Genomic DNA, 24,270 nt, shown 5'->3' with positions numbered 1-24,270 from the left:
GGCTACCTCGGCTGCGATGAGCTAAAGGTTTTATGGAGTTTACTTACACTGACCGGTAGATTGTCTTTCCATCGCTGCGAAAAGTTCTGGGGGGGTAAAACAATTTTTATTTAGGAAAGAAACTCGTTAGAGGCCAACTCTGTCCGCTGGTCACGATGCTTCAGCTGCTGGAGATGCCTGAGGTCGTGGCTCGGGCAGGTCACAGGGCAAAGGTCAAGCCACGTCCTCAAGCATCGAAACATACAGTATGGGGGGGGGGGGAGGATTTCCTGGATAATTCCACAGTTGTGTGGACGTACAGATCGTGGCTCAGCCTGGGTTCACTGCAGGGCAACCTGTGAGCACTCTGCCAATATTCAAGGGTATTCGCAGAAACTAACCCCCCGTCCCAACTGTTTCAGTTTGCTTACGATCAGGCGACAACAACAATTTGCAATTGCACACTGGCTCTAACATAGTCAAATATCCCAGGATGCTTCACGGGAGCGTAGGTCAGACAATTTCACACAAAGTTACATGAAGGAGATAGCAGGAATGTTAACAAAAAAACCTGGTCAAACAGCTTGGGGTTTAAGGAGCAGCTTTGGAGGAGCAGGATCAATGCAGGAGACTCTTTGACTCCGACTCGATGGATAGGAATGGAATCCCATCCATCCGGATAATGGTGGAGTGGAGTCGGAGGAGGATGAAGCGGTAATCCGCGTTGATAGTTGCAGACAGGTAGAGAAAGGCAGAGACGTTTACCTGTGTAACAGTCACAGAGGATGTCATTTGTGGCTTTGATACCAGACGCTTTGTTACAGTGACAGGGCCTGAAGCCTGATTAGAGTGATTCAGACATGGAGCTACGGGAAAGGCAGGCACGGATGTGGGAGATCACGGACTTTGGAGAGGAACGGGAAGTTTGCAAGGATGGAGATATCAAGGGGTTAGTGTTTTTTTGAGGGGGGTGGTGATGATGGCAGATTTGAAGGAGTTAGGAATGGAACGCATGGAGAGAGAACCGTTAACAATGTCAACCATCGTGGAGGTTGGGTGGAAGAGTTGAATGGTTTGCGGTTTAGTGAGAATAGAGTCTAGAGAGGAGGCTGCGGGTCTCACACACAAGAGATGCAAAATAATTGCTGTTAACTTGTAATATGGCAAAATCTGGTAAGCTAGTAACTGGCCAAGGGAGCATGTAATGACTGTTGCTGGGCATTCATCCCGCTGGGTTAGTCTCCCTCTGGGTGAGACTCCTCTGGGTGAGATTCCTCTGGGAGAGTCTCCCTCTGGATTATGTTCCACTGGGTGAGTTTCGCTCTGGGTGAGGTTCACCTGGGTGATTCTCCCTCTGGGAAAGTCTCCCTCTGGGAAAGGTTCCTTCTGGGAGAGGTTCCTCTGGGAGATGTTCTTCTGGGAGATGTTCCTCTGGGAGATGTTCCTCTGGGAGAGGTTTCTCTGGGAAAGGTTCCCTTTGGGAAAGGTTCCTCTAGGAGAGTCTCCCTCTGGGAGAGGTTCCCTCTGGGAGAGGTTCCTCTGGGAAAGGTTCCCGCTGGATTAGGTTCCTGCAGGATATGTATCCCGCTGTCAGTCTCTACTCAGGAAAATGATCAAATGGTCTGGGGAACACAATGTTAACAGGATAATCGCTCCTTACCTGTGGCGTCCCCAGTCTTTCGATTAAAGGAACAAGGTGGAGAGGAGCGTATTTTGCTTCCAAACGTTTCATTCGGACCTCTAAACGTTCGCCCTCTGTTAACAAAACACCAAACCACGCTCAGTTTCACACCGCTCACCCCTCTGCCTTCTTGCACTCACCAAGTTCAATCTTTCTTTCACCAGGATATGTATCAATCCCCCATTTTCCAGCCGGATAGGCTTGGTGTCGGCTTGCTTATTGATACAGTTCCACACCGTTTCAATCCAGAACCATTGACTGCATCTTTAATGAGTGACCCACTATCACTGTAAATTGTCCACAGCATGGACTGGTATAGCTGTGATCCGCAGCTCTTGTTAACTTTGTCGCTCTCCCTCTCAGCATTAATGGGAGTTCCAGTCTCTTCCCTCTGGGCATCCCCTCAGATAGTTTTTCTTCCCATTCCTGCGCCGCTCTCCCTTTTCGAGATCATACGTCTCATCCCTGACCTCCAACCTCTCCACGTTACCTTCCATCTTTTTTGTCTCTATCTTCTAAGAGGAAAAAGGAAATATTCCACTTTTTGTGCAATGACCTCATGAGGCCCATCAAGTTGGCCTCTTGAGTATGAGCTCCCTGATTGAGGTAATAATTGTCTACCCAAACAGGGAGTCTCACCTGTGTATATATATTGAGGGGTGTCAGGGCTACTGACACTCGGGATTCTGACTCTGTACCTGCAGCACTCTTAGGAGTGGAATTGAGTTTGTAAATAGAGGGAATCTGGGGAGTTCCTCTGAGGAGTCATTCCACATGGTAACCCCTGCCACAAAATGGCCAGAGGCCAATGCAAATTCTAAGCTTTGATTCACCTTTTCTTCCAGTCTCCGAACCATATGGAAAAGTGAAGTGGAAATGTGAATGTGGGAAGAAGGTTTGGCTTTGTCATTACTGGGAAGATGTAAGATTAGGATTAAACTCCTGAAGGAGAGCATCTATTTCCATTGGGAGAGGCAAAGTTTGATCAGGGAGAGTCAGAGGGAGGCCATGCCTAACAAATTTGATTGAATTTTTTGAGGGGGTGACCAGGTGTGTAGATGAGGGTAGTGCAGTCGATGTAGTCTAGATGGATTTCAGCAAAGCCTTTGGCAAGGTTCCACATGGGAGACTTGTAAAGAAGGTAAATTCACATGGGATACAGGGTAATTTGATAAAATGGATTCAAAATTGGCTCAGTTGTAGGAGACAGACGGTGATGACATAAACCTGCTTTAGTGACTGGAGGCCAGTGTCCAGTGGCGTACCACAGGGATCTGTATTGGGACCCCATTATTCGTCATTTATATAAATGACATTGATGACTCAGGGGGTGGGGGCGGGGGAAGGGGGGTGGGCGGGGTAGGATGAGTAAGTTTGCAGATGACACAAAGATTGGACGGGTGGTTAACAGTGAGGTGGAATGACTTGGGCTACAAGAAGATTTAGACAAAATGGTCAAATGGGCAGTTAAGTGGCAGATGGAATTTAACCCTGAAAAGTGTGAGGTGACACACTTTGGAAGGAGTAATTTGACAAGAAGGTACTCAATGAATGGCAGGACACTGGGAAGTTCTGTGGAAGAAAGGGACCTTGACGTCTTTGTCCACAGATCAAGGACATGTAAGTAATGAAAAAGGCATATGGGCCACTTGCCTTTATCAATCAAGGCATAGATGACAAACGTGATGTGGACTTTAACCTGGTGTTGTGAGACTTCTTACCATAGATGACAAAAGCAGGGAAGTCATATTGGAGTTGTATAGAACTTTGGTGAGGCCACAGCTCGAATACTGTGTATAGTTCTGGTCGCCACATTATCGGAAGGATGTGATTGCACAGGAGTGGGTGCGGAGGAGATTCACCAGGATGCTGCTTGGGATGGAGCATTTAAGTTATGAAGAGCAGTTGCATAGATGGGTTGTTTCCATTGGAGCAGAGAAGTTTGAGGAGTACAAGATTATGAGAGACATGGACAGAGTGGATAAGGAGTAGTTGTTCCCCTTAGTTGAAGGGTTAGTCATGAGGGGACATAGGTTCATGGTGAGGGTCAGGAGGTTTAGGGGGGATATGAGGAAAAACCTTTTGACCCAGAGGGTGGTGACGGCCTGGAATGTGCTGCCTGGGAGGGTGGTAGAAGCGGGTTGCCTCACATCCTTTAAAAAGTACCTGGATGAGCACTTGGCACATCATAACATTCAGGGCTATGGGCCAAGTGCTGGAGGATGGGATTAGATGGGAATCCAGGTGTTTCTAATGTGTCGGTGCAGACTCGATGGGCCAAAGGGCCTCTTCTGCGCTGCATGATTCTATGATTTTATGAAAGTATGTTCAGAACAGGAAGTGGGTGGCTTGGATAGTGAGGAGGGATAAACTCTTCTATTACAGTTGATGGGTAAGATTTATGAGAAAGATGATCTGTTGGAAGCTTATGAAGTGTGGTCAGCCTTTGATAAATTTAAGAAGATAGACAGTCAGTCCATGGAAGAGTAAGTTATGGACTTCGATAGGTAGTGTAAGAGATTGACAAAGTTTGCCGATGATTGTGCTCAGATTTCACATAGAGACAGGCTTCTGATATTAAAGGGGGTTCAATTTCACGGACAGGGCACCCTCTTAGACCAGATGGCTGCTTCCCGAAAAACGATTTTTGGAAAAGCAGTCCATTACAACCACTTCCAAATCAAATACAGGTAATTCTGCAAAGTATGGAGCTCTCCATGGCTGCTGAGCTTCGAGATCACCTGAATACCAGACATGGGCGTCAAGAAAGCCCACCAACGCCTCTACTTTCTCAAAAGACTAAGGAAATTTGGCATGTCAGCTACGACTCTCACCAACTTTTACAGATGCACCATAGAAAGCATTCTTTCCGGATGTATCACAGCTTGGTATGGCTCCTGCTCTGCCCAAGACCGCAAGGTGCTACAAAAGGCTGTGAATGTGGCCCATTCCAGCATGCAAACCAGCCTCCCATCCATAGACTCTGCCTACACTTCCCGCTGCTTCAGCAAAGCAACCAGCATAATTAAGGACTCCATGCACCCCGGACATTCTCCCTTCCATCTTCTTCCGTTGGGAAAAAGATACAAAAGTCTGAGGGCACGTACCAACCGACTTAAGAACAGCTTCTTCCCTGCTGCTGTCAGGCTTTTGAATGGACTTACCTTGCATTAAGTTGATCTTCCTCTACACCCTAGCTATGACTGTAACACTACATTCTGCACTCTCTCGTTTCCTTCTCTATGAACGATATGCTTTGTCTGTATAGCGCGCAAGAAACAATACTTTTCACTGCATGTTAATACATGTGACAATAATAAATCAAATCAAAAGATGGGGTTGCTGACTGGCGGTCTGAAGATGATTGCACTTCTGGCCAATTTAAGAATCAAGACCGAAAGGTCTGAGAATATGGTGACCCGTAGGCACTTGAACCCAGGAAATGCACGCTGAATAATTAACTGGTGTTATCGCTGTGAGTCCAAATATCAAAAATGAAAAAATGGTGTCTTTGAAGTAACGCATGGAACAGACAATTCTCACATTGAGAATGATGATGATAATTGTCCTGAAGGAATTCTACTGCTTACTAAGCTTGAGTTTAATGTTTATTTATTGGTCTCACAGGCAGGCTTACATTAACACTCCAATGAAGTTAATGTAAAAGTCATCACACTCCGGCGTCTGTTCGGGTACACTGAGGAAGAATTTAGCATGGCCAATGCATCAAACCAGCATGTCTTTTGGACTGTGGGTGGAAACCAGAGCACCCAGAGGAAACCCACGCAGACACGAGGAGAACGTGCAGACAGTGACCCAAGCTGGGAATCGAACGTGGGACCCTGGCACTGTGAGGCAGCAGTGCTATCCACTGTGCCACCATGCCACTCAATTTGAGCCCGGTGATGAGCGTTTTGGTCGCTGATTCATTTAACTATGCAGTGCTGGATAGCAGGTGCACTTCTGCAGTGTGTTTGTTGGATTGGCTTCATTGTTACTTGGAATCTCCTGATAAGGAAAATCGAAGTAAGGTTAAAGATTATAAAAGCTCCACTTGCTTTAGATTTGCGGACAACAACACACTAAATTCTTTTTAAAAATTGTCATCCCATGCATGTTAGCTGACCTTCATTAGCTGAGGAAAATGGATAGGAAAGATGGCAAAGCAATTTTATTCAGGAAAGTTGTGGATTTGTATTTCACACAATGCATAGCATTATGGAAGTCAGATGTGTCTCGTCGAAAAGTTCCGGAATTATTGCTGACTTCAGAGGATAAAAGTTGGTGGACAAGAAAATAATTATTTGGAAATTACGTAGAAGTTTGTGCATCCTTTACCACAGAAATTAAAAGCTCTTCTGAAGGACGCTGGTGTAATTGACAGGGAAGATGAAACTCTTATTCAGAAAGTTACAATTCAATGTGACATCTGTGTCCAATCCAGCGGATAACAACATGTCCTGCTCGAAGTCTTCCATTAGCAGAGATTTTAATGACATAGCAGCAATGAACCCAAAAGTATCCACAGAATTACACACACACGGAGTTACACACATGGGGTGAAACAGACATGCACACGGAGTTACACACATGGGGTGATACAGACATGCACACGGAGTTACACACATGGGGTGAAACAGACATGCACACGGAGTTACACACATGGGGTGATACAGACATGCACACGGAGTAACACACATGGTGATACAGACATGTACACGGAGTTACACACATGGAAATACAGACATACACTTGGAGATACAGACATACACACAGAGTTACACATACATGGAGTTAGACACACAGCATTACACACTCAGACAAATAGAATTACAGTGTTATAGAAACACAGAATTACACATACAGTTACACACAAGTAATTACATGCATGCACACACACACACACGTGTGCATTCACACATGTATATCTGCCATCTTTACCCGTGATTCCAGACCCACAGCAATGTGGTTGACACTTAACCGCTCTCTGTAAATGGGTTAGCAAGCCATTCTGTTCAAGGGCAATGAAGAATAGGCAACAAATGTGGTCTTACCAGCAATGCCCACATCCCATGAAAGAATTTTAAACATTAACATTTAAATAATTTTAAATAAACATTTAAACCCACACATGGAGATGCAGACACGTACCCACCTGGAGTTACACACAAGGCATTAAAGATGTACACACACACACAGATACAGACATACACATACATATATACATGGAGCTACACACACTCACACACTCACACACACACACACACATGGAGTTACACACACGGAGATACAGACATACACACACATGGGATGGGATTTTCTGGCCTCGCTCATCTTGAAACCGTAAAATCCCACCTGAGGTCAATGGACCTTTCCGTTGACCACCCCTCACCCTCTCTGATTCCCGTGGCAGGCGGGTCAGTAAAATTCCAGCCATGGAGTTACACACACGGAGACACAGACAGACACACAGTCATGTAGACACAATGTTACTTTGAAACTGCTGACCTTTGATGTAGACTCGGGGTAGAATGTTCTGGAAAGGTGCTGCATGCAGAAGGTCACAAACCTCTTCCTGAGACTGGAATTAAGAGGATGTCTAATCAGGTCTTTGAACAAACTGAGATCACAAATCATCACTTTCAATTTGCAAAACAGCAGAAACCCAACAGTTACCAACATCGAACCAACTGAGAAATTCAGAATCACAAAACTCGGAATGGCACCAACCAATCTCTACCGGCTAAAGAAGTGATTTGTCAATACAAACCCACTGTCAGCCTCCCTGGAGAACTAATAGAACCCTAACACCCCTTTCAAAACCCCTCCAATTCTATCATCTGTTGTAGACTGTGAGGTTCATAGAATCCCTACAGTGCAAAAGTAGGCCATTCAGCCCATCAAGTCAGCACCAACTCTCCGACAGAGCATCTTACCCAGGCCCACACCCCTGTCCTATCCCCATAACCCCATGCATATACCCCGCTAATCCCCCTAACCTACACATTTTAGGACACTAAGCGGCAATTTACCATGGCCAATCCACCTAACCTGCACATCTCTGGACTGTGTTGACATCCTCACATCAAAGCCCATCTATCCGCTCCTACAACCCCTCCATCAAAGCCTACACCTCCAGTCCTACAACCCTCACATTAAAGCCTCGCCCTCCATTCCAATGACCCTCCCATCAAGCCCATCCCTCTAGTATTCTAACTCCCTATCGTCCCATTTCTCCCACAATCCCAATGTTCCCAACTTTCCAGGGCCAATGAAGACCACCTCTCTGAGCCTGACTCTCTCACTGAAGTTGTCTTGCTGCTCTCTCTATTTCAGTCCAGTCACTCCTGGATGAATTTGCTTGATATCAATCCTTCAAATTTCAAACACCCCAAAACGTAATGTTTGAAATGCTTTTGATCGGTATTTCCAAATGTTTCCGGAAGCAGGAGGGTTTTAAACATTGAATAGTACCACACCCATCCTCTGGATCATTAGCCCAATACTAACGTTACCATATTCATCCTGGGAAGTGTAACACTGAGATTTTCTAGAATATTCCACCAGTTGTGCCTGTTTCTCAATGCTTACCAAGGCTTGCTCGATCAGCAAACAGAAAAGGATTGCATTGCCGACCTCCCGCAGACTTTGAAACACGTCAGTCTTCAGTTCTGCGTACTCAATGATGTCCTTGAGTTGGTGGTGGAAAAACTCCAGGATTCCTGCAATAGGGAGACACATGTCATCGACTTCCCCGTCATCTCATTACATCTCTGAGTTCCACCATACTGTTCAAAACTCCCAATCACACTGACCCTTGACCCCTTCAACACTGACTCCTGACCTCATCACATTGTCCCAATCACACTGACCCCTGACCCCATCAAACTGACTAAATTACACTGATGTCTGATCCCATCAACACTGATCCCTGACCCCGTCAACACTGACCCCTGACCCCATCAACACTGACCAAATCACACTGACGCCTGACCCCATCATCACTGACCCCTGACCCCATCAACACTGAGCCCTGTCCCCATCAAAACTGACCTCTGACCCCATCAACACTGACCCCTGACCTCATCACACTGACCCAATCACACTGACCCCTGAACCCATCAACACTGACCCCTGACTCCATCAACACTGATCCAATCATACTGACCCCTGACCCCAACAACACTGACCCAATCACATTGACCTCTGATCTATCACACTGACCCCTGAGACCATCAAAACTGACCCAATCATATTGACTGCTGACCCCCATCAACACTGACCCAAACACAATGACCCCTAACTCCATCAATCTGACCCAATCACACTGACCCCTGACCTGTCGCACTAACTCCCGACCCCATCAACACTGACCCAATCAGAGCTGGCTCTGATGAAGGATCATTCAGACTCGAAACGTTGGCTCTATTCTCTCCCACAGATGCTGTCAGACCTGCTGAGATTTTCCAGCATTTTCTGATTTAAAGATTAGATTGGAGAGCTCGATGAAGCCATTGGTAACAGCCACACCCCGGGTCACTCACTCAGCCCCATCCCACTGCATCTCTCGCCCTGGTTTGTGTGGGGGTTGCTCAGAGTCTTATGGTGCCAATTGCCAAGGGTTTCTGCTGCACGTTCTCTGACCCCGGTACCCCTCGCTCGCTGTTGACTGACCTGGGGATCCATACTCATGCCGTGGCAGGCGGCAGATCTTAGGCATCACCTCGATGAGGGTCTTCACATATTGCAAGATGGTGCCCTGTAACTGCAAGAGAGAAGCAGACAGAAGGCATTAACACACTTGCAGCTCTCCGTACGGTGCCTGTCCCAAACCTTATCTAGCCCTGCACTGAATCCATAAACCTTACCTCCCACGGTAGCTCCACCTCCCACTGCTCACCCACCATCCCACAAATCCACCCAGAAGGACAAGGGCAGCAGATGCGTGGGAACACCATCACCTGTAAGTTCCCCTCTGAACCAAACACCATCCTGACTTGGAAATATATCGCCGTTCCTTCACTGTCACTGGGTCAAAATCCTGGAACTCCCTAACAGCACCGTGGGTGTACCTGCATCATGTAGACTGCAATGGTTCAAGCAGGCAGCTCACCACCACCTTCTCAAGGTAATTAAGGATAGGAATATTGCAGGTTTGGAAGGTGTTGTCAAAGGGATCTTGGTGAGTTCCTGCAGTGTATCTCACTGCTGCCAGTGTGTGCCAGTGGGCTGGGAGTGAATGCTCAAAGCGATGGATGGGGTGCCAATCAAGTGTGCCTGCTTTGTCCTGGAGTTTTCTTGAGTGTTGTTGGAGCTGCACTCATCCAGGCAAATGGAGATCATTCCATCACACTCCAGACTTGTGCCTTGGAAATGTTAGACTGGCGTTGGGGAGTAAAGAGGTGAGCCACCTGCCATAGAATACCTTAACCTCTAATTACTTCTCGGAGACACAGTATTTGTGTCGAATCTTGTTAAGAAATTTGCGAGCCCCAAGTGCCAATGTGGAGGGACAAGGCTTGTAGCACTGCCTCATTATTGCCCCTCTGACAGTGCAGCACTCCCTCAGTACTGACCCTCTGACAGTGCGGCACTCCCTCAATACAGCCCTTCTAACAGTGCAGCACTCCCTCAGTACTGACCCTCTGACAGTGCAGCACTCCCTCAGTACTGACCCTCTGACAGTGCAGCACTCCCTCAGTACTGCCCCTCTGACAGTGCAGCACTCCCTCAGCACTGACCCTCTGACAGTGCAGCACTCCTTCAGTACTGACCCTTTGACAGTGGAGCACTTCCTCAGTATCAACCCTCTGACAGTGTAGCACTCCCTCAGTACTGACCCTCTGACAGTGCAACACTCCCTCAGTACTGACCCTCTGACAGTGCAGCACTCCCTCAGTACTGACCCTCTGACAGTGCGGCACTCCCTCAGTACTGACCCTCTGACAGTGCAGCACTCCCTCAGTACTGACCCTCTGACAGTGCAGCACTCCCTCAGTACCAACCCTCTGACAGTGCGGCACTCCCTCAGTACTGACCCTCTGACAGTGCGGCACTCCCTCAGTACTGACCCTCTGACAGTGCGGCACTCCCTCAGTACTGACCCCTGACAGTGCAGCACTCCCTCAGCACTGACCCTCTGACAGTGCAGCACTCCCTCAGCATTGACCCTCTGACAATGCAGCACTCCCTCAGCACTGACCCTCTGACAGTGCAGCACTCCCTCAGTACTGATCCTCTGACAGTGCGGCACTCCCTCCCTCCTGCGGCTGTTGCTGGATTTTCCAGTCCTGCTGAAGACAATGGCCATTTGTGTGGCTCCCCAGCCCCGCTGCCAGTGAAGCCGCCCTGAGATGCTGACTCCGGTGGGCTCTGCCGGCGGGAAGGGCTGGAAAAGCCCACTCAATATTTGGACTAGGTTTGCGGAGGTTTCCCCTGAGTCTTGATCAATATTTCTCCCCTGATCAACATCTACAAAATGAACCATCCGGTCACTGTCACATTCCTGTTGGTGGGAGTTTGCCAATTTCGGAGCACAAGTTGTCACATTTCCTACATTACAACAGTAATTACAGTGTAAAAGTCCTTCATTGAGGGTGCAGTGCTTTGGACGGTCCTGTGTTCTCTACACGAGTACGTTTATCCTTTCTTTAGACTCGCTCTGGTCGGAGACAGTCACTTACCAGACTTTTGACGATTTTCAGCAGCTCCTCCATCACCACGGCGATCCCCTGGTAACCCAGCAGCCGGCAAATGGTCTTGAAGTGAGGGGGGCCCACAAAATTGCGGAAGACACTGTAGATGTGCGTGAAGGCGATGTTGAGGGGCTGAGAGGGGGAGAATTTGGAACAAACACAGCTGGTTAGCAAGAACAGAGTGGGGCCTGTGGCTTAAAATGCCAAAATTCACCAGTCTGAATCAATTCACTGAATGTGACCCTTGGGAAGTGGGGGGAATAGAATCCCTACAGTGCAGAAGGAGACCATTCGGCCCATTGAGTCTGCACCGACTCTCCAACAGAGCATCTTAACCAGGCCCTATCCCCATAACCTCACACATTTCGCATGGCCAATCCACCTCACCTGCATATCTTTGGCGTGTGGGAGGAAACCGGAGCATCCGGAGGAAACCCATGCAGACATGGGGAGAACGTGCAGACTCCACACACACAGTCACCCAAGCCGGGAATCGAACCAGGGTCCCTGGGGCTATGAGGCAGCAATGCTAACCACTGAGCCACCATGCCGGATGTGGCCAGGCCTGTATTATTATCTGATGTGGAATGTTTCTTCCTGTCACAGACAACAAGAGCGCAAACGCAGCAATCGCAGACCCCTGGAACGGCACAGGTTGGATGGAGACTGCGTGGCAGCCACAATCTGTCGACTTGTTCCCCCCATTGAGAGTAGGGGGTTGCTCAATTCCCAACGGGATCTCCTCGATTCCAAATCTGTGCGAGAATGTATTTAAACCGCCGTGTATTATCACTGAAATTCACCCAGAGAGTGGCGAGAATGTGAAATCTGCTACCACAAGGACTGTCTGAGTCATGTAGCAGAGATGCTTTCAAGAGGAAATCAGGTAAGTAAATAAGTGAAAAAGGAATAGCAGGATTGGCGACATGGTGGCACAGTGGTTAGAACTGCTGCCTCACAGCGTCAGGGACCCGGGTTCGATTCGCGGCTTGGGTCACTGTCTGTGTGGAGTTTGCACATTCTCCCCATGTCTGCGTGGGTTTCCTCCGGGAGTTCCAGTTACCTCCCACCTTAAACCTATGCCCCCTAGTAATTGACTCTTCCATCCTGGGAAAAAGCTTCTGATTATCCACTCCGTCCATGCCTCTCATAATCTTGTCGACTTCTATCAGGTCGCCCCTCAACCTCCGTCGTTCCAGTGAGAACAAACCAAGTTTCTCCAACCTCGCTTCATAGCTAATGCCCTCCATACCAGGCAACATCCTGGTAAATCTTTTCTGTACCCTCTCCAAAGCCTCCACATCCTTCTGGTAGTGTGGCGACCAGAATTGAACACTATGTTCCAAGTGCGGCCTAACTAAGGTTCTATAAAACTGCAACATGACTTGCCAATTTTTAAACTCAATGCCCCGGCTGATGAAGGCAAGCATGCCGTATGCCTTCTTGACTACCTTATCCACCTGTGTTGCCACTTTCAGTGACCTGTGTATCTGTACACCCAAAATTCCTTTGCCTATCAATACTCTGAAGGGTTCTACCATTTACTGTATTTTTCCTATCTGTATTAGACCTTCCAAAATGCATTAATTGTGAGGGGTAATTTCCTGATTCCGCACTCTCGCAGCTAGGGAGACCATATCAAAGCCTCAGGAGAAATGCCGCAATTCTTAAAGCAAAATGGTCGGGAAATGGCACACAGCATGAGTTTGAAATTCTGATACACACCTCTGACCTGTTCAACATTGGAAGACTGTGTGGAGAGCCACACAAACATTAGCCCAGGAAAAGCCAATTGGCCAATCAGGTCCACACTTTCCTCCACATATAGTCTGCTGTGATTCCTTCACACCTGTTCTGTTCAGCGAGATGTGAAAGATCCCATGGCCCTATTGAGAGCTCTCCCAGTATCCCGCCAACGTTCTTCCCTCAATCAACACCACCAAGGGACAAACAGATTCTGCAGTCATCCATCTTGTGGCTGCTAGAGGGAGATGGCTGGGACAAAATGGCTGCCATATATTTGCCTTCACAACAGTGAGAGAACTTCAAAGAATCAAGTCCCACATTGGGTCCGAGAATACACCCACACTGACTGGTTAGAAAAATAACTTTCTTCTTAAACAATATTCAGAAACACATTACATTTAAAACTGAACAAATAGTCCTCACAGGTTTCTGGATTGAGTATCCAGTATTTTTTCACAGCATCACATCATTAACCTGCTAGTTAGTCAGCTCCCACTCACCTTTGACCCATACAGGTAATATGGCTGGACACTGGCAGGCTTATCCCTCTGTGGTTCATCTGTAAAGGGAATTGCTGTCCGAACAAACCTGGGTTTGCAAAGAACAAAGGGTTGTTTCACTGCAACAGAAATAAACTTGACTCCGTGAAGATTTTGTTCACTCAGGATCAGATATCTCAGTGACAGAAAGAACACACTGCAGTTCAAGTGCAGCACAGTGGCCCAGTGGTTAGCACTGCTGCTTCGCAGCGCCAGGTACCCGGGTTCAATTCCAGCCTCGGGTCACTGTCTGTGCGGAGTCTGCACATCCTCCTCGTGTCTGCGTGGGTTTCCTTCGGGTGCTCCGGTTTCCTCCCACACTCCAAAGGTGTGCGGGTAGGTGGATTGGCCATGATAAAACCGCCCCATAGTGTCAGGGGGGGAAGCGGTATAAATACGTGGGTTTACTTGCATAGGGCCTGGGTGGGATTGTTGTCGGTGCAGACTCAATGGGCCAAATGGCCTCCTTCTGCACTGTTGGGATTCTATGATTTTAAGTTCATAACATCAGAATAAAACACTCCTAGGACAGGTACAGTACGGGGTTAGATACAGAGTAAAGCTCCCTCTACACTGTCCCCCATCAAACACTTCCAGGACAGGTACAGCGCGGGGTTAGATACAGAGTAAAGCTCCCTCTACACTGTCCCCATCAAACACTCCCAGGACAGGTACAGCACGGGGTTAGATACAGAGTAAAGCTCCCTCTACACTGTCCCCATCAAACACTCCCAGGACAGGTACACCACAGGATTACACACTGGGTAAAGTTCCCTCTATACTGTGCCTGTCAAACACTCCCTGAACAGGTACAGCATGGTGTTAGATAAAGAATAAAGCTCCCTCTACACTGCCCCCATCAAACACTTCCAGGACAGATACAGCATGGGGTTAGATGCAGAGCAAAGCTCCCTCTGCACAGTCCCCATCAAACACTCTCAAGACAGATACAGCACAGGGTTAGATACAGAGTAAAGCTCCCTCTACACTGTCCCCATCAAACACTCCCAGGACAGGTACAGCACGAGGTTAGATACAGGGTAAAGCTCCCTCTACACTGTTCCCATCAAACACTCCCAGGACAGGTACAGCATGGGGTTAGATATAGAGTAAAGCTTCCTCTACACTGTCCCCATCAAACACTCCCAGGACAGGTACAGCACAGGATTAGATACAGGGTAAAGCTCCCTCTACACTGTCCCCATCAAACACTCCCAGGACAGGTACAGCACAGGATTAGATACAGGGTAACGCTCCCTCTACATTATCCCCATCAAACACCCCCAGGACAGGTACAGCACGGGGTTAGACATAAAAGAAAGCCTCCTTTGCATTTATCAAATGTATCTGAGTTTCAATTTCTTTGCAAACATAATTAATATTCCCATTTTTCCCCCAAATATCTACAAAGCTACCTGCCAGCTTAAAAAGCAAATCTGAACACAACCAAATTCTTCCTCGTCTTCAGCAGCTGACCCTGTTCCGGTTGTGTTTCCTGTTGGGTGGACAGTTCTTGCTCAGGTATCTCACAGCTACAGGTGTCCACATGTAAAACATGCAAACTGAGACATCAGGAAACTCAGAATCCAGCATCGAGCCATGGTGAACAACTTGTTTTAAATAATCAAAGAATGGGCTGGGGTAGATAGAAACAAACTGTTTGCAGTGGTTGACTGGTCAAGAACTTTATCAAGTTTTAAAGCTTATTTATTATTGTCACAAGTAGGTTTACATTAACACTGCAATGAAATTACTGCGAAAATCCCCTAGTCGCCACACTCGGGCACCTGTTCGGGTACACTGAGGGAGAATTTAGCACGGCCAATGCACCTAACCCGCACATCTTTCGGACTGTGGGAGGAAACCGGAGCACCCGGAGGAAACCCACGCAGACACAGGGGGAGAACTTGCAGGCTCCGCACAGACAGTGACCCAAGGCCGGAATCGAACCGGGTCCCTAGCGCTGTGAGGCAGCAGTGCTAACCACTGTGTTGCCATGCCGCCCTGATAAGATTAAATGTAAGCGATCGGCGAAGATGGCAGGAGTGAAGGGGTTAAATGCCGTAAAGTTCCTGGGAAGCTGCAAGTTACAGCTGCCAAAACAATGGACAGGGAAGATGTTTGATACCACGGGGGGATATATGTCCATAAATGACTGCTTTCCAGACATTCAAGGACCACCGATGTCTGCGTTGCTGATAACACAACTGTGCATGTGTGCTGGCTGGCAATGAGATATTATAATTAAATCAGTTCATCAAGGTTTTAACTGGCTAAATATACTCACATGACATAAAGGATATAATCAAAATTACTCGCTGCAATTGGACATTAATGACCTTAGAACAAATGTATAATGTTGACTGGTGTATGAAAATGATTTGTAACTGAGCCAGAGGTATAATTACTGCCGTATTTCTTTGTTCTAGGAGTCTATGAGCTGGTCGAAGAACACAGAGTTCCTGGCTATGGCTTGAATAAAGATCTTGAACTGGAACTCCGAGTGTCCTCTGGTCAGTTCAGGGAGTGAGGTACACGATAGTTGAATAGCTGCAAAACACCCACTCCTCAACAAGGAGAAACCTCTCCACACAGAGAAATATGTGGCCACTGGATTCACCTGTGGCATCAACGGCTGAGACAGAAACATCTCCATATTGAAGCTTAATACTGAAGAGATGATTGAAGGAAAAAGGAGTTGAAAGGTATGGGAACAGGGCAGGTAAATGTGACTAGAATTATTTGCTTATGTAGAGGGTGCAGCAAAGGTACAGTGGGCGGCACGGTGGCACAGTGGTTAGCACTGCTGCCTCACAGCGCCAGGGTCCCGGGTTCGATTCCCGGCTTGGGTTCACTGTCTGTGTGGAGTCTGCACATTCTCCCCGTGTCTGCGTGGGTTTCCTCCGGGTGCTCCGGTTTCCTCCCACTGTCTGAAAGACCTGCTGGTTAGGTGCATTGGCTGTGCTAAATTCTCCCTCAGTGCATCCGAACAGGGCGCCGGAGTGGCGCCGATCCGCATGTTACTGAAGGTGGCAGGACAAGTGGACAAGATGGTAAAGAAAGCATATGGAATACATTCCTTTATTGGGTGAGGTATTGAATACAAAAGCAGGGACGTAACATTGGAATGGTATAAAACACTGGTTAGGCCACAGCTGGAGTTTTGTGCACAGTTCTGGTCACCACATTATAGGAACGACATAATGGGGAGGTGATGGCCTAGTGGTATTATCCCTAGATTTTCCCTAGATAGGGGATTTTCACAGTAATTTTCACAGTTCATTACAGGGTTAATGTAAGCCTACTTGTGACACTAATAAATAAACTTTAATTTTACAATGTGTTCCATGTATCTGGTGAGCAGAGATTGCTTCAAACTAAATATCAGAAAGAGCAAAGCCATCGCCTTCAGTCCCTGCCACAAGCTCTGTCTCCTCGCCACTAACTCCATCACCGTCCTGGTAACAACTTGTTCACAGCCAGGGCGTTGTGTTTGTCCCGCGATGAGCGACCGACCACATAGCAGCACCATCTCTAAGGCTGCCTATATCCAACTTTGCAACATCGTCCCCCTACACCCCAATGTTAGTCCATCCCCTTTGTAAAACCATTAAAAAAGTCACAGCACAGAAAGAGGCCATTCAGCCCATCGTGTTTGTGCCGGTCAAAAACAAAAGGAAAAAGTAAATAAACTAGCCATTTTCCAGCCCCGGTCCATAGCCTTGCAGGTTCCAGCTCTTGCTGTGGCTCTGGAGTCACATGTAGGCCAGACCAGGTAAGGACGGCAGGTTTCCTTCCCTAATGGACATTCGTGAAACAGATGGGTTTTTGTGACAATGGTTTCATGGTCATCAGCAAACTTTTAATTCCAGATATTTTTTATTGAATTCAAATGCTACCATCTGCTGTGGCAGAATTCGAACCCGGGTCCCCGGAACATGAGCTAAGTTTCTGGATTCATAGTCTGGGGATAATACCACGAGGCCATCATCTCCCCATGATGTCCTTCTTATAATGTGGTGACCAGAACTGTGCTCAAGACTCCAGCTGTGGCCTAACCAGCGTTTTATACCATTCCAACGCTACATTTTGTATTCAATACCTCACCCAATAAAGGAATGCATTCCATATGCTTTCTTTACCATCTTGTCCACCTGTCCTGCCACCTTCAGTAACATGAGGATCTACACTCTGAGGTCTCTCTCTTTTTCAAGCCTTCTCAGTATCTTCCCATTTATGAGGGCCAATCCCTTTCTTTGTTTGCCCTCCCCAAGCTATTACCTCAGTCTTCCAGATTGAATTCCATTTGCCATTTCTCTACCCGCTCAACCAAATCATTGATATAATTCCAGAGTCGACAGGTATCCTCCTCACTATCAACCACATGGTCACTTTTAATGTCATCTGCCACCCACATTTAAGTCCAAATCATTAATATGTGCAATAGTAAGAAGTCTCACAACACCAGGTTAAAGTCCAAAAGGTTTATTTGGTAGCTTTCGGAGTGCTGCTCCTTCATTAGGTGACGGGGCAGCGCTCTGAAAGCTCGTGCTACCAAACCAAAGCATCGCCACATCATATATGCAACAAACAGCAGGGGACTCAACACTGAACCCTGTGGAACACCACTGGAAACCGCTTTCCATTTGTGAAACCAAACACCAGCCATTAATTACTCTTTGTTTCCTGTCAATGATCCAACTTTGGACCCAATTTGCCACCATCCCCTGTATCCCATGAGAGGTCACTTTTTCATCAAAGTCTTTGTTATCTTTAGACTTGGCTATTTCACACTCTGAGGGTCACACTATGACAAATCTCACCCACCCTCCTCTGCAAGCCTTTCATAGAAATAAGTCTCACAACACCAGGTTAAAGTCCAACAGGTTTATTTGGTAGCAAAAGCCACTAGCTTTCGGAGCGCTTCTCCTTCTTCAGGTGGACAAGAAGGAGCCACGCTCCGAAAGGTAGTGACTTTTGCTACCAAATAAATCTGTTGGACTTTAACCTGGTGTTGTGAGACTTCTTACTGTGTTTACCCCAGTCCAACGCTGGCACCTCCACATCATGCCTTTCATAGAACAGAATCCTTATAGTACAGAAGGAGGCCATTCAGCCCATCGAGTCTGTACCGACCACAATCCCACTCAGGCTCTCTTCCTGTAACCCCACACATTTACCCTGCTAGTGCCCCTGACACTGGGATCAATTTAGTATGGCCAATCCACCTAACCCGCACATCTTTGGACTGTGGGTGGAAACCGGAGCACCCGGAGGAAATCCACGCAGACACGAGGAGAATGTGCAAACTTCACACAGACAGTGACCCAGGCCGGGAATCGAACCCGGGTCCCTGGCGCTGTGAGGTAGCAGTGCTATCCACTGTGCCACCGTGCCGCCCATTGTTGACAAGAGACACAATCAGGTACAGGGAGCTGGAGGGATCACCGGGAGCAATCCCTGAGATTGGAAATGCAGAGGAGAGAGGGGAATGAGTAAATGCAAAACCCGCCCACTGCCCCTCCCATCAAACATGCGACACTGACCGATTGGTTGATCCGTTGTAGCAGTAATTGGGCAGGAAGTCAAAGTTGAGTTCCCAGAAGACGTGAAGAGTGATTCGTCCGTACGGAGCAGACACGTTGTGATTGGCCTCTCTGAACATGGCATCAAAGCTGTCCAGGGTCATGTGTTTGGAGAGGAGGCGGTGAGTGAGTCGATTTACCTCAAACAACCACTCCAGTTCCTGTAGGGGGTAGAAGAGATTTGTGAACAATTTATTCTAACCCCTTATTCCGACAGTTCTAATCCCTTTTCTGTTCTGTTAATTTTTTTAAATTAATTGATGGGATGTGGGCGCTGCTGACAAGGCTAGCATATATTGCCCATCCCTAACTGCCCACGAGAAGGTGGCGGTGAGCTGCCATCTTGAACCTCTGCAGTCCATGAGTTGCAGGTACACCCACAGTGCTGTTAGGGAGGGAATTCCAGAATGTTGATCCAGCGACTGTGAAGGAACAGCTATATATTCCCAAGTCAGGATGGTGAGCGGCTTGGAGGGGAACTTGCAGGTGGTGGTGTTCCCATGTATCTCTGCCCTTGTCCTTCTAGATGGAAGTGGTCAAGAGTTTGGAAGGTGTTGTTAAAAGAGCCTTGGTGAGTTGTTGCGGTGCATCTTGTAGATGGTACACACGGCTGCCACTGTGCATCAGTGTTGGATGGGGTAGATGTTTGTGGAAGGGATGCCAATCAAGTGGGCTGCTTTGTCCTGCATGGTGTGGAGCTTCCCAAGTGTTGTTGGAGCTGCACCCATCCAGACAAGTGGAGAGTATTCCATCACACTCCTGACTTGTGCCGTGTAGATGGTGGACAGGCTTTGGGGAGTCAGGAGGTGAGTTACTCACTGCAGGATTCCCAGCCTCTTGTATCCACAGTATATATATGGCTAGAACAGTTCAGTTTCCGATCAATGGTAATCCCCCAAGATGTTGATAGTGGGGGATTCAGCGATGATAATGCCACTGAATGTCAAGGGGCAATGGTTAGAATCTCTCTTGTTGGAGATGGTCATTGCCTGGCACTTGTGTGGCATCGATGTTATTTATTGTCAGCTCAAGCCTGGATATCGTCCAGGTCTTGCTGCAGTTGGACACAGACTGCTTCAGTCTCTGAGGAGAGGTGAATGGTGCTGAACATTGTTCAATCATCAGTGAACATTCCCACTTCTGACCTTATGATGGAGGGAAGGTCATTGATGAAGCAGCTGAAGATGGTTGGCCCTTGGACACTTCCCTGAGGAACTCCTGCAGTGATGCCCTGGAGCTGAGATAATTGACCTCCAACCAGCACAACCTTAGTGCCAGGTATGACTCCAACCAATGGAGAGTTTGCCACCTGATTCCCATTGACTCCAGTTTGCTAAGTGTCCATGATGCCACACTCAGTCAAATGCGGCCTTAATATTAAGGGCTGTCACTCTCACCTCATCTCTGGAGTTCAGCTCTTTTGACCATGTTTGAATCAAGGTTGTAATGAGGTCAGGAGCTGAGTGACCCTGGTGAAACCCAAACTGGGCGACACAGAGCAGGTGCTGCTTGATAGCACTGTTTATGACCCATTCCATCACTTTACTGATGATCGAGAGTAGACTGATTGGGCGGTAATTGGCCGGGTTGGATTTGTCTTGCTTTTTGTGTACAGGACATACCTGGGCAATTTTCCATATTGCTGGGTAGATGCTAGTATTGTTACTGTACTGGAACAGCTTGGCTAGGGGCGCGGCAAGTTCTGGAGCACAATCTTTAGCACTGTTGCCAGAACAATGTCAGGGCCCATTGCCTTTGCAGTATCCAGTGCCTTCAGCCATTTCGTGATATCACGTGGAGTGAATCCAATCTGAGATGCTGGGGACCACTGGAGGAGGCCAAGATGGATCACCCACTCGGCACTTCTGGCTGAAGATTATTGTGAATGCTTCAGCCTTATCTTTTGCACTGATGTGCTGGGCTCCTCCATCATCGAGGATGGGGATATTTGTGGAGCCTCCTCTTCCAGTGAGTTGTTTAATTGTCCACCACCATTCACAACTGGATGTGGCAGGATTGCTGAGTTTAGATCTGATCCGTGGGTTTTGGGATCGCTTAGCTCTGTATATTACTTGCTGTTTATGCTGTTTGGCACACAAGTAATCCTGTGTTTTAGCTTTATTAGGTTGTCAACTCATTTTTAGGTCTGCCTGGTGCTGCTCCTGGCATGCCCTCCTGCACTCTCCATTGAACCAGGGTTGATCCCCTGGCTTGGTGATAATGGTGGAGTGGGGGACATGCCGGGCCAGGAGGTAACAGATTGTGGTTGAATCCAATTCTGCTGCTGCTAATGGCCCACAGTGCCTGATGGCTGCCCAGCCTTGAGTTGCTGGATCTGTTCGAAATCTATCCGATTTATCATGGTGGTAATGTCACACAAGATGGATGGTATCCTCAGTGTGAAGGCGGAACTTCATCTCCACAAGGACTGTGCGGTGGTCACACTGACCAATACCGTCATGGGGCAGGTGAACCTGTGACAGGCAGGTTGGTGAGGATGAGGTCAAGTAGGGTTTTTCCCTCTTGTTGGTTCCCTCAGCACCTGCCGCAGACCCAGTCCAGCAACTGTATAGGACCCGGCCAGTTCAGTCTGTGGTGGTATCACTGATGTGGAGATGCCGGTGTTGGACTGGGGTAAACACAGTAAGAGTTTTAACAACACCAGGTTAACACCAGGTATTTGCTACCAAATAAACCTGTTGGACTTTAACCTGGTGTTGTTAAAACTCTTACTGTGGTATCACTGAGCCAGTCTTCGTGATGGACATTGGAGTCCCCCCTCCTGGAGTACATTCTGGACCCTTGTCACCCCTAGTGCTTCCTCCAAGGAGGGATACTGATTCTTCAGCAGAGGTTTGGGGGGGAGTGGAGGTACATGCTAATTAGGAGGTTGTTTCCTTGCCCATGTTTGACCTGATGCCATGAGACTTTGTGAGGATCAGAGTCGTCATTGTGGACTCCCAGGGTATCTTCCTCCCGACTATATCCCACTGTGCTACCACCTCTGCTGGGCCCGTCCTGCCAGTGGGACACCCACACGGCCATTTTTTTACATCACGTGCAAAACGTCTCAATCATGGTCCTTAATTCAAGTTCAAATCATTGAATTATATCACAAAAATCAAAGGACCCAACACCGAGACCCTGCAGAACCCCCGCTGGAATTTGCCTCTCAGTCAACCAGCTGAGCTGTCACAAGCACGCCCAGGTTTGTTTCCATTCACACACACATCAGATGTGAGCCAGCCTTGGTGATGAACATTGGAGTCCCCCCTCCTGGAGTACATTCTGGACCCTTGTCACCTCTAGTGCTTCCTCCAACGATGGGTACTGATTCTTCAGCAGAGGTTTTGGGGGGAGTGGAGGTACAGGAGCCCAGGCTGATGATCCATTGGTCAGTTCCAACAACCTCAATCAGACAGGAAGAGAGAAGATGGCAGACTTTAGGTTCCATATTCTGCACTGACTCCCCTGACAGTGCTTAAATACAAAGATGGTGTAGACAATCATGCAATCATACAGCACAGGAGGAGGCCGTTTGGCCCATCATACTTGTGCCAGCCCTTTGTAATGGTCAACCATTATTAGATATTAATCATTTGCAAGGCTAGTGGGAGGTGTTCAAATGCCGCAGGGGGATCTCTTTGCTTCACTTTTAAGAATCTGGTTGCGTTCACCATAACATCAAAACACATCAACACCCACAAGCCATCTCCAAAAACAATTTCCTAGCTCTCTGACGTTGATGATCTTACCACAACAGATGTCAGGTCCTCGCTCTCGAACCTGCTGATGGCGTGATCCAGTGACTTGTACATGGCAGCTGAAATCCTCTGGGTGATGAGCCTGTTTAGGTCGATGGACCTCCCCAAGAGCTGGAAGAGAAAAAATAAAACAATTGGCGGTTAAACCCGGCCAATTGGACCATCAAATCCTTCGCCCCTCTCCTTCCGAAGGATCGCTCGGTAACGGTGCCACTGGGAGACGATTCACCTCAGAACCTCACCCCCGTGACCACTGGACTAATATTAGCCCAGAGCACACTCACTCTCTGACAGTGCAGGATTTGAGAAGCTCATTTTGATTTGATTTGATTTATTATTGTCACATGTATTAGCATACAGTGAAAAGTGTTGTTTCTTGTGCGCTCTGCAGACAAAGCATTCATAAGGAAGAAAAGAAGAGAATGCAGAATGTAGTGTTACAGTCACAGCTAGGATGTAGAGAAAGATCAACTTAGTTCGAGGTAGGTCCATTCAAATGTCTAATGGCAGCAAGGAAGAAGCTGTTCTTGAGACAGTTGGAACTTGACCCCAGACTTCTGTATTTTTTTCTTGATGGAAGAGGGTGGAAGAGAGTATGTCCGGGGTGTGTAGGGTCCTTAATTCTGGTGGCTGCTTTGCCAAGGCAGCGGGAAGTGTAGATAGAGTCAATGGATGGGAGGCTGATTTGAGTGATGGACTGGCTTCTGATGGTGGCTTATCAGCCCAAAGACTTAAAATCCACCCTGGACACTGATGCCTGTTAAAGAGGCAGATTCTGATTTGAAAGGCTTCTAATTCTTCATCCCATAGAGGACATTTCCTTTCTCCTTGGCAGGTGTCAGCAAGTGTTTCATACAGAGGGATACGAGAGTGCAGAGGTTCTATTACTGGACTAATAATCTAGACAACAAAGTTTCAAAGCCCACAGTGGTCAGGAAAGGTGATGGCCTGAAACTCAGCTAATGTTCTGGGGGGGCCTGGATTCGAATCCCGCCACGGCAGATGGCGGAATTTGAATTCAATAGAAAATATCTTGAATTAAGAATCTACTGATGACCATGAAACCATTGTCGGAAAAGCCCATCTGGCTCACTAATGTCCTTTAGAGAAGGAAATCTGCCGTCCTTACCCGATCTGGCCTACATGTGACTCCAGAGCCACAACAATGTGGTTGACTCTCAAATGCCCTCGGGCAACTAGGGATGGGCAATAAATGCTGCGCAACCAGCGATGCCCATGTCCCAGGAATGAATAGAAACAATTGAAGACGTTTACATAAAA

The 24,270-nt window shown here is 47.7% G+C and overlaps 1 protein-coding gene across 5 annotated transcripts in view; it reads right to left on the bottom strand.

The window, feature by feature from the left end:
* Positions 1-24,270, bottom strand: part of cyfip2 (cytoplasmic FMR1 interacting protein 2) — a 121,827-nt gene that overhangs the window by 9,330 nt on the left and 88,227 nt on the right. For all 5 annotated transcript variants that reach the window (XM_078231817.1, XM_078231818.1, XM_078231820.1 and 2 more), the window contains 9 exons: positions 22,981-23,100; positions 19,187-19,386; positions 13,602-13,689; positions 11,344-11,487; positions 9,335-9,425; positions 8,252-8,382; positions 7,169-7,241; positions 1,640-1,734; positions 48-86 (listed from right to left, as the gene is read on the bottom strand). In XM_078231817.1, the coding sequence (XP_078087943.1) occupies positions 48-86; positions 1,640-1,734; positions 7,169-7,241; positions 8,252-8,382; positions 9,335-9,425; positions 11,344-11,487; positions 13,602-13,689; positions 19,187-19,386; positions 22,981-23,100 (981 nt within the window). The remainder of the gene's footprint in view (positions 1-47; positions 87-1,639; positions 1,735-7,168; positions 7,242-8,251; positions 8,383-9,334; positions 9,426-11,343; positions 11,488-13,601; positions 13,690-19,186; positions 19,387-22,980; positions 23,101-24,270) is intronic.

Source organism: Mustelus asterias, chromosome 16, assembly GCF_964213995.1.
Source record: "Mustelus asterias chromosome 16, sMusAst1.hap1.1, whole genome shotgun sequence".
Taxonomy (NCBI): Eukaryota; Metazoa; Chordata; class Chondrichthyes; order Carcharhiniformes; family Triakidae; genus Mustelus; species Mustelus asterias.
This window is presented reverse-complemented; position numbering and strand designations above follow the sequence as displayed.